The following is an 11,234-nucleotide window of genomic DNA, read 5'->3' on the forward strand; positions in this document are numbered from 1 at the left end:
CCACATCCTGCAAGAGGAGCATTCCAACATCCTGCCTGGCATTCTCTCTACTCTAAACGAACAAAACAAAACTTACCGGAACCTACCCTCGCCTCTGCCTGTTCACGCCGAAGCCTGTTGAGTCAAAGCCGTCCCACTCTGACTCAGTCCACTCCGATGATGGCCGCTGTATGTGGCTGTCTTTTTCTTAAACCTTTGGTGAGCTACGTCACGCGCCTGCGCAGTCTAGCCTTTACTCCCCGATCAGTTAAAAAGAATGGCTTCTCTCTGAGATGTCTTTAGTCCTTCACTCTCCGCCTCTTGCTTTGATTTTGTCAAGGAACAGAAGACAGATGGCTGAAGTCATTTATTTAAGTGTAAATGAATCGTCTACCCAAAACTCACTCTAACAGTCGTGAGAATGCCGATTTCACCAGACTGCAGCTTGCAAGTATTTAGTGCGGGCGGGACCCTCGAAAATGCGGGGTCAGTAGCATATGCTACTTTTGCTACTACGTTAATCCGGCCCTGGCTCTGCCCTGGATAATCTGATTTTGCGCTGTAAAGAAAACAGACAGAATAAGCAGGAGAGGTGAGACCGGGCATGAATCAAAGCTGTTTTATTCCACAGACAGTCAGTGTACATACAGAATAGTTGTAAAGTAAATTCCATTACATCATTACACAAATTACACAGTTCACACAATTCTATTCACATCTCCAACCAAAAGTAGTAATATAAACTACACAGTCTTTGCTTTCTTGATCAAAAGTAATTGCTTTTGGCATAAATACACTTGCAGGAAACATCTTTCAGTGAGATATAGTATGTCCCCCTGTAGTTTTAGAATGGGATAATGGATGGGAGATGTTTAACTATTTAGCCATTTAGAATGTGGATCAATTCCTGGGTCCAGATGGAATATATCCTTGGCTGTTAAAACAGCAAGCCAGAAAATGTATTTATTTTCAATTTTTATTTAGAGTTACAGCACAATAACAGGCCCTTCTGGTCTAATATGTCTTCAAGACTCAAAAGAGGTGTACAAGATGATAAGAGGCAAAAATTGAGTGGACAGTGAGAGACTTTTTACCAGGGCAGAAGTGACTAATGCAAGTGGGCATAATATTAAGGTGACTGGGGGACAGTATAGGTGGGGGGGGGGTGCCAGAGGTAAGTTTTATACACAGGGAGTACAACACTACTAATCTTCGCAGCATCTACAAAAGGCTTACTGACCCACCCATCTACATGATCATCCAATTCATTTACATACATCACAAAGAGCAGAGATCCCTGTGGTTCAAAAAAAATTTGTAAATTTTGCAGATATTTTCTTTTCCAAGAGTAAACAGGATAGTCCATCATCATTTCCATGATTAGACATCCCCTTGAATTTGATCTTGCAATTGCGTCCTCCAAGAAGCGGAGCCCATCTCTGCATTCTTGCTGCTGCTGTTCGTGAAACACCCTTCTGTGGATTGAGCATGGACCCTAGTGGTTGATGATCAGTAATGAGGGTAAACTCTCTCCCTTACAAGTACTGGTTGAAATGTTTGACAGCCCAAACCAGACTCAAGATCTCTCTGTCAATCTTTTCATAACTTTTTTTCTGCAGTAGTAAGGGAATGTGATGGGGTGTTCACTTCTGGCATAAGCCATATTTTTTGTCATTTGTTAGTCTTCACATTGTAAATCTCAAGTCCTGTGTCACTCACATCAGTGAAACAGTGAGAGACTTTTTACCAGGGCAGAAGTGACTAATGCAAGTGGACATAATATTAAGGTGACTGGGGGACAGTATAGGTGGGGGGATGCCAAAGGTAAGTTTTATACACAGGGAGTGGTGGTAGAGGCAGATACATCAGGGGCATTTAAAAGTCTTTTACGTAGCACATGGATGATAGAAAAATGGAGGACTATATAGAAGGGAAGGCTTACATTAATCTTGTAATCAGTTAAAAGTTCAGCTGAAGGGCCTGTTCTGTGCTATGCTAATCTATGTTCTATAATCTCCAGAAAGTTGCATGTTCAACCAGCTTGTAAACCTGGCTGAGGTGCTGAACACACATTTTAAGATGTCCCCAAAATTTACTTTTGTAATTGGTCATGTTACAACCAGTAGCATGGTACACGGGGTGCATCAATCAGCTGTGAACATAACACAGTTGCTGAAGGCATCAGGACTTACGGGGAGAGAGGGAGGCAGTGTGGCATTGGCGTAAGGGCTAACGGCGATTGCATTGAAGGTTTGCCAGCGTTCACTCCAGCTGAGAGGAATGATGACGGAGGCTACAGACGGACTGAACGTAGAACATAGAAAAGTCCACAGTGTTGTGCTGAATCAGTTTAAATTAATAATCAATTGGTCAACTAGTCTAACTGAACTAAACTAGTCTCTTCTGCCTTAATATCCATATCTTTCCATTTTCTTCACATTCACGTGCCTTTCTAAATGTCTCTTAGAAGTCCCTAATGTACCTGCCTCTATCACCACCCCAGACAGTGCATTGCAGGCTCCCACTACTCTCTTTGTAAAAAACCTGCTCCTCACATCTGCTTTGGAAATTAATTCCCTCTGGTAGCAAACATTTCAACCCTGGGAAAAAGAAATTATCTGTCCACGCCATCTATGCTTTTCATAATCATATAAACCTCTATCAGATCTCCCCCCACCCTCCGCTGCTCCAAAGAAAACAACCCAAGTTTGTCCGGTCTCTTGTTATATCAAATGCCCCCTAATCTAGGCAGCGTCCTGGCAAACCTATTCAACATCCTCTCCAAAGCTCCACATCCTTCCAATAATGTACGCAATACTCCTGATGCAGCCAAACTAGAGTGTTATAAAGCTGCAATATAACTTCCTGATTTCTGAACTCAATGTCCTTAATTCTGTGTTGCTCTGAGAATCTATGCTAAGTGCATCCTTTGATTCTGATTATTGTGGTTTGTTGGACTCCAGATCCTCCATGTTCAGCTGGAAGGTTCTATTGTTAAAGCAGTTCTTAGCGCGATCAACACACACTCAGCAGGCCAGGCAGCATCTATGTAAATGAATAAACAGTCGATATTTTGGGCTTCATCAGGATGGGAAAGGAAGGGGGAAGATGGTGTGGGGAGGGGAAGGAGTACAAGATGGCGGGTGAGGCCAGGTGGGTGGGGGAGGGGTGGAGAATGAAGTAAGAAGCTGGAAAGTGACAGGTAGAAAAGGTTAAAGGCTGCTGAAGAAGAAGAAGAAGAAGAAGAAATCTGATTGGAGAGTACTGTAGAACGTGGGGGAAAAGGAAGGGGGTGGGGCACATGGGGAGGGTGAGAAGCAGATGAGAAGAGGTAAGAAGGGGGCCAGAATGGGGAATGTAAAAGGAGAGAAGGGGAGGGGGATCAATTGCTGGAAGTTGGAGAAATCCATATTCATGCAATCAGGGTGGTGGATGCCCAGGTGGAGGAGAGTGGCCTCATTGTGGCAGCACAATTGGCCATTGACTGACGTCAGAATGGGACTGGGGATTGGAAGTAAAATAGTTGGCCACTGGGAAATCCTGGTTTCCTTCATTGACGTATGTTTCCAAGGCACGGATCGTGTCTAAATGACGGTTGAAGTTGTTCCAGAGATTGATGGCCGGACAGATCTCTGAAAATGAGATTCCTCAGTGTGCTTTATGAGTCCTTTATCAGCCAGGAGTCTGAGCAGGTTCGCCCGGAATTTCACCCCGATGAAGGCGTATAATATTGGGTTCACGCAGCTGTGCAGAAACCCCAAACACTGGGTAGCAAACAGAGCTCGGTCAATGTGGTCGCGCCCAGCACAAGAGGCCATGGTGACCCTCATCCTCACCAGAGTGTCGATAAACACAGTGATATTGTGCGGCAGCCAACAGATGAGGAAAGCGAGCACCACAGCGATAATGACCTTCAAGGCTTTCTCTTTCTGGAATCCCTTCGTTTGACACAGTCTCTGGATGGTGACGCTGTAGCAGAAGACTATGACACCCAGTGGGATGAGAAACCCAATGACATGGCGACAGATTTTGGTGGCTAGTTTCCATTTCTCATCATATTCACCATCGTGATCCTCATTACAGATGTATTTGTTGGAGCTGACCCTTACTTGGACCTTGTAGAGGATGGGTAAAGACAGGACAACAGCCAGCACCCACACAGCAGCACAGACCAGTTTGATCAGGAATGGCCGCTTCTGCCTGTGGGACCGGGCAGAGTGGACGATGGCGAGGTAACGGTCAACACTGATGCAGGCTAGCAACAAGATGCCACTGTAAAAGTTCACTTCCTGGAGAATGCTGACAACCTTACACATGGCATCTCCAAACACCCACCCAGACGTGGCATCCACTGCCCAGAAGGGCAGAGAGACGGCAAAGAGCAGGTCAGCCATGGCCAGATGGAGCAAGTAGATATCTGTGGACAAGGTTGCACGTCGGCTGCAAAGAATAACAATTATCACCACCAGGTTCCCCGTCACAGCGAGGAAACACGCCAGGCTGTAGACAACAGCAACTAGAGTGTTCGTGGCTGGATATATCTCAAATATACAAGGAGTTGTGTCAGGATCAACTACAAATGGAGTTCCAGAAGTTTCATTTGCTCTATAATGAGAAGGAATTTTGAGCTTTAAAGAAGCCATTTTCTGGAAAAAAAAAGATCAATTAAAGATAAGGCATTTTCCATTAATGCAAACATTCTTAGAATACGCACTAAATCTGCAAGCATCATTCTCACCCCCAAATGCCCAGACTGGCCAAGGTTTCGGCAACACTGCATTCCCCACAGTCCAGGAAACTCCAAGGAACATATCAGCAATGTAATTTTGAGCTCCCCTAATGATCTAAGATACATCCTGAGTCACTGATTACACAAACATTACAGAGCAGGGGTAGGAATAATCATGGTGGGGACTTAAACCCCCTCAATTACATGGCAAGAAAAGCAAAGGAAGTCACCACTTCTGTAGTTGTACCATGGAGAGCATTCTGACAGGCTGCACCACTGTCTGGTATGGAGGGGTTACTGCACAGGACCGAAAGAAGCTGCAGAGGGTTGTAAATCTAGTCAGCTCCATCTTGGGTACTAGCCTACAAAGTACCCAGGACATTTTTAGGGAGCAGTGTCTCAGAAAGGCAGCGTCCATTATTAAGGACCTCCAGCGCCCAGGGCATGCCCTTTTCTCACTGTTACCATCAGGTAGGAGGTACAGAAGCCTGAAGGCACACACTCAGCGATTCAGGAACAGCTTCTTCCCCTCTGCCATCTGATTCCTAAATGGACATTGAAGCTTTGGACACTACCTCACTTTTTTTTAATATACAGTGTTTCTGTCTTTGCACATTTTTAATAATCTATTCAATATATATTATTGATTTACTTGTTTATTTATTATTATGTTTTATTTAATTTATTATTATTATTTTCTCTCTCTGCTAGATTGTGTATGGCATTGGACTGCTGCTGCTAAGTTAACAAATTTCTCTCTAGCAAGGCCTCTCTAACACTGCATTCCCCACGATAAAGGGAGCACTGAGAGGAAGGGGGAAACATTATTGTTAAGCTCCCCTATTGATCTGAGATCCATCGTCAAGTTAAGTCAAGTCAAGTCACTTTTTATTGTCATTTCGACCATTACTGCTGGTACAGGACACAGTAAAAATGAGACAACATTTTCAGGACTGTGGACCGACATGAAACAATACAAAAACTAGACTGAACTACGTAAAAACAAAACAGAAAAAAACTACACTGGACTACAGACCTACCCAGGACTGCATAAAGTGCACAAAACAGTGCAGGCATTACAATAAATAATAAACAAGACATTAGGCACAGTAGAGGGCAGTAAGTTGGTGTCAGTCCAGGCTCTGGGTATTGAGGAGTCTGATGGCTTGGGGGAAGAAACTGTTACATAGTCTGGTTGTGAGAGCCCGAATGCTTCGGTGCCTTTTCCCAGATGGCAGGAGGGAGAAGAGTTTGTATGAGGGGTGCATGGGGTCCTTCATAATGCTGTTTGCTTTGCGGATGCAGCGTGTAGTATAAATGTCTGTAATGGTGGGAAGAGAGACCCCGATGATCTCAATTGACCTCCTCAGCCGCTGATTACACAAACCTTTCATTACAGTGCACTGGTAGGGACAATAATGGTGGGGACTTTAACTCAGTGACACAAGAAAAGCAAAGAAAGGCGCAGACAACGGAAACCTGAAATAAAGGCAGGATCTACTCAGCAGGTCAAGCAGTGTCTGTGTGGAGAACGTTCTGACAGAGCTGTCTCACACTCTTTACCTCTAGCATCAGTGGGGAAGGCAGTGAGTCAGTGGTGTCCCCTTGTGTGTTGAAACCTCTTCCCTCTCTTGTCTGGACTTGGGTGCCAGAGAGTATTATTTTCAGATGATGTTGGATAATCTTGGAATTGAAAACTTTCAGAATCAGTATCAGGTTTATTGCCACTGACATATATTGTGGAAGGTGTTGTTTTGTGGCAGTAGTACAGTGTAACACATGAAAATAATGATACATTATGATAAACTCAGTAAAACTAAGATGTAGGCAGGAGCATGTGTACTGCCCCCCCCCCACCCCCCCCCGCACCTTCCTGAAGTCAATGGTAATCTTTGTTTTTTTGCTGACATTGAGAAATTTTGTCATGTCACAATGTTACTGAGTTCTTTATCACCTTCCTGTACTCTGACTCATTGTTGTGTGAGATATCATCGATGTTTTGGTTCAGAACTCTGAATCCGGACTAATGCCATGTCCTGATGCGGGCACTAACTCGAAACCTTGACAAGCTGCTCAACTGCTGAGTTCCTTCAGTATCTTGTATGTTACTCTGGATTTCTAGCACTTGCAGAATCTCTCGTGCTAAGATTTTAAAGATAAAGTGAATTTGCCACATGTCCATTGAAACATACAGTGAATACAGGACTGGATACAGCAAAAGCTATTGACTGGAAAATATTCCACCAATAATCCTTGTTCTCCAAAACCTGGTGTTCCCTTAGCCTGAATCAGAATCTGGTTTATTATCACTGTTTTATATAATATAAAATTTGATAGATTAGCTTTATTTGTCACATGTAAAATGGCTATAAAAAGCATTCACCCTCCTCCCCTGGAAATTTTCATAGAACATAGAATATAGAACAACACACTAAAGTACAGGCCATTCGGCCCACAATGTTGTGCAGACCCTTAAATCCTGCCTCCCATAAATATAACCTTCCACCTTAAATTCCTCCATATACCTGTCTAGTAGTCTCTTAAATTTCACTAGTGTATCTGCCTCCACCACTGACTCAGGCAGTGCATTTCACGCACCAACCACTCTCTGAATAAAAAATCCTTCCTCTAATATCCCCCTTGAACTTTCCTCCCCTTACCTTAAAGCCATGTCCTTTTGTATTGAGTAGTGGTGCCCTGGGGAAGAGGCACTGGCTGTCCGATCTATCTATTCCTCTTAATATCTTGTATACCTCTATCATGTCTCCTCTCATCCTCCTTCTCTCCAGAGAGTAAAGCCCTAGCTCCCTTAATCTCTGATCATAATCCATACTCTCTATACCAGGCAGCATCCTGGTAAATCTCCTCTGTACCCTTTCTAATGCTTCCACATCCTTCCTATAGTGAGGCAACCAGAAATGGACACAGTACTCCAAGTGTGACCTAACCAAAGTTTTATAGAGCTGCATCATTACCCTGCAACTCTTAAACTCTATCCTTTGACTTATGAAAGCTAACACTCCATAAGCTTTCTTAACTACCCTATCTACCTGTGAGGCAACTTTCAGGGATCTGTGGACATGTACCCCCCAGATCACTCTGCTCCTCCACACTACCAAGTATCCTGCCATTTACTTTGTACACTGCCTTGGAGTTTGTCCTTCCAAAGTGTACCACCTCACACTTCTCTGGGTTGAACTCCATCTGCCACTTCTCAGCCCACTTCTGCATCCTATCAATGTCTCTCTGCAATCTTCGACAATCTTCAACACTATCCACAACACCACCAACCTTTGTGTCGTCTGCAAACTTGCCAACCCACCCTTCTGCCCCCACATCCAGGTCATTAATAAAAATCACAAAAAGTAGAGGTCCCAGAACCAATCCCTGTGGGACACCACTAGTCGCAACCCTCCAATCCGAATGCACTCCCTCCACCACGACCCTCTGCTTTCTGCAGGCAAGCTAATTCTGAATCCAACTGGCTAAACTTCCCTGGATCCCATGCCTTCTGACTTTCTGAATAAGCCTACCATGTGGAACCTTGTCAAATGCCTTACTAAAATCCATGTAGATCACATCCACTGCACTACCCTCATCTATATGCCTGGTCACCTCCTCAAAGAACTCTATCAAGCTTGTTAGACATGATCTGCCATTCACAAAGCCATGCTGACTGTCACTGATCAGACCATGATTCTCGAAATGCCCATTGATTCTATCTCTAAGAATCTTTTCCAACAGCTTTCCCACCACAGACGTAAGGCTCACTGGTCTATAATTACCCGGACTATCCCTACTACCTTTTTTGAACAAGGGGACAACATTCGCCTCCCTCCAATCCTACATCATAATTCCAAGTATGTATCCGAGCTCTCAGTTCATCACCTTTGTTCCTGATGCTTCTTGCATTGAAGTACACACACTTTAGCCCTTCTACCTTACTACCTTTACACCCTTTATTCTGTTTCTCTTTCCTCAAAGCCTCTTTATATGCTAGATCTGGCTTTACTCCATGCACTATACTTGCAGCTCTGGTATGATCTTTATCCTCCTCCACCTCACAATCTGCTCTAACACTCTGGTTCCCCTCCCCCTGCAAATCTAGTTTAAACCCCCTGGAGCAGCACTAGCAAACCTTCCCACAAAGATGGTAGTCCCTCTCCAGTTCAGGTGCAACCCGTCCCGTCTGAACAGGTCCCACCTTCCCTGGAACAAGGAATTGTCCAGAAACATGAAGCCCTCCCACCTGCATCAATTCCTTAACCATGTATTTAGCTGCATTATCTTCCTATTTCTAGCCTCACTAGCGCGTGGCATGGGTAGCAATCCTGAGATTGCAACCCTGGAGGTCCTGTCCTTCAACTTTGCACCTAACTCCCTAAATTTTCTTTGCAGGACCTCCTCCTTTTTCCTATCCACCTCATTGGTCCCTACATGGACCACGACATCTGGCTGCTCACCCTCTCTCTTGAGAATACTGAGAACTCGGTCTGAGATATCGCGGACCCTGGCACCAGGGAGGCAACAGACCATCTGGGATTCTCAATGTCTCCCACAGAACTTCTTATCTGTCCTCCTAACTATCGACTCCCCTATCACTACTGGTCTCCTCTTTTCTCTCCTTTCATGTTTTATTGTTTTACACCATTGAATCACAGTACATTTAATTCGGCTTTTTTGACACTGATCAACAAAAAAAAACTCTTTCATGTCAAAGTGAAAACAAATCTCTACAATGTGATTTAAATTAATTACAAAGATAAAACACAAAATAATTGATTGCGTAAGTATTCACCCCCTTTAATAAGACACACCAAATCATCACTGGTGTAGCCAATTGGTTTTAGAAGTCACATAATTAGCTAAATGGAGATCACGGTGTGCAGTCAGGGTATTTCAACTGATTGTACTAAAAATACACTTGTATCTGGAAGGTCCAACTGTTGGTGAGTCAGTATCCTGGCAAAGACTACACCATGAATATAAAAGAACACTCCAAGCAACTCTATGAAAAAGCACAAGTCGGGATACGGATACAAGAACATTTCCAAGTCACTGAATATCCCTTGGGGTACAATTAAGTCAATCAGCTTTGATGGGCTGAACAAGAATCCTACAGAAGCAAATCAAAAACCTTTATCCCCTTGCTTTACAAAACTTAATCTGCCTCTGACCTAAAAATTAAGGTTTAAGATCTTTGCTTTAAAAAAAAACTTGATTTGTTACATGAACATCAAAACTTACGGTGAAATGTGTTGTTTTGTATCAATGACCAACACATACCGAAAGCATGTTGGGGACAGCCTGCAACTGTCACCGTGATTCACGGGCCAACATAGCATGCCCACAAGTCACTAACCCTTACCCGTATGTCTTTGGAATGTGGGAGGAAACCAGAGCACCCAGAGGAAACCTTCATATTCATAGGGAGAATGAACAAACTCCTTACAGGCAGTGGCAAGAATCGAACCCAAATCAGTGATCGCTGGTGCTGTAAAGTGATTGTGCTAACCACGGCACTATTAGGAATTTGCTGAGGTGTGCTGGTCAGGGGACGAGATACAACAGATAACAACAACATTCGAAATGATAACAAATAAAGAAATGTTTTAAAATGAACAATAAAGTATTACATTAATAGAAAAGCTAAAAAAGTTACAGGTTAAAGGTTGGATGTGGAATAACATGTGCATAAATAATGGCAGGGGCTGAGGGGAGATCTGATTAGATTATGAGAGGCATTGATGGAGTAGATAGAGAGTAACTTCTCCCCATGGTTGAAATATCTAATAGCAGAGGGCAAGCATTTAAACAAAGATGGAGAAATTTCAAAGGAGATGTGAGGGGCAAGTTTTTTTCACACAGAGAGTGATGGGTGCCTGGCGTGGAGGTAGACACATGAGAGTTTGAAGAGACATTGAGATAGGCGCATGAACGTGAGGAAAAATAAAGGACATGGTCATCGTGTAGGCAGAAAGGATAAGTTAATTGTTTAATTACTCATTGAATTGGTTCAGCACAACATTGTGGGCCAAAGGGCCTGTTTCTGATGTACTGTTCTATGTTCTAAACGAATACCAGCATGTGTTTACAATGTAAACAGCATTATAAAATCATTGCATTATAGATGTTCACAGAAACTCTCACAAATCTCTACAGAATGCTGAAGAGGTCTGTCAATAAGTGGGATGATTAAAATCTGCTTACCTTACGACAGGAGTTTGATGTTTCCGACTTGCCGGTGTGAGGGTTAACTTATTCCTTTGCTCATCTAACCGGTAAGACACACACCGAGCCTTTGATGAGGTTTGTTTACAGGAATGTGTCAGTCGAACAATAACGACCGTCTGTAAACTGGTGAGGTATTGTAAGAAATGTTGAAAAGTGTCTACCTATGGGAAGAAACCAGGCAAATTTCACAGACTGGGAACTGCAAGAATGTGCGTCATCTGTATGGGTGAAATCAGGTTGTGACAGAACCAACCCAATTTGCAACATTATCTCTCCTTCCTGTTGTGTTCCT

The 11,234-nt window shown here is 43.5% G+C and overlaps 1 protein-coding gene across 1 annotated transcript; it reads right to left on the reverse strand.

Annotated features, from left to right (window-relative positions):
• Window positions 1–584: 584 nt before the first annotated feature.
• Window positions 585–11,004, reverse strand: LOC140728104 (C-X-C chemokine receptor type 1-like). Its single transcript, XM_073046302.1, has 2 exons — window positions 10,919–11,004; window positions 585–4,625 (listed from the first exon to the last, which is right to left on the reverse strand). Exon 2 carries the CDS (start codon window positions 4,620–4,622, stop codon window positions 3,564–3,566), a length of 1,059 nt encoding a protein of 352 aa, XP_072902403.1. The 5' UTR covers window positions 4,623–4,625; window positions 10,919–11,004; the 3' UTR covers window positions 585–3,563.
• Between the last annotated feature and the right edge of the window lie 230 nt (window positions 11,005–11,234).

The sequence above is a fragment of the Hemitrygon akajei genome, chromosome 5 (assembly GCF_048418815.1).
Source record: "Hemitrygon akajei chromosome 5, sHemAka1.3, whole genome shotgun sequence".
NCBI lineage: Eukaryota > Metazoa > Chordata > Chondrichthyes > Myliobatiformes > Dasyatidae > Hemitrygon > Hemitrygon akajei.

Bases quoted from the DNA above. Each gene is read 5' to 3' on its own strand.
- LOC140728104 (XM_073046302.1), bottom strand. From the start codon at position 4,622: ATGGCTTCTTTAAAGCTCAAAATTCCTTCTCATTATAGAGCAAATGAA.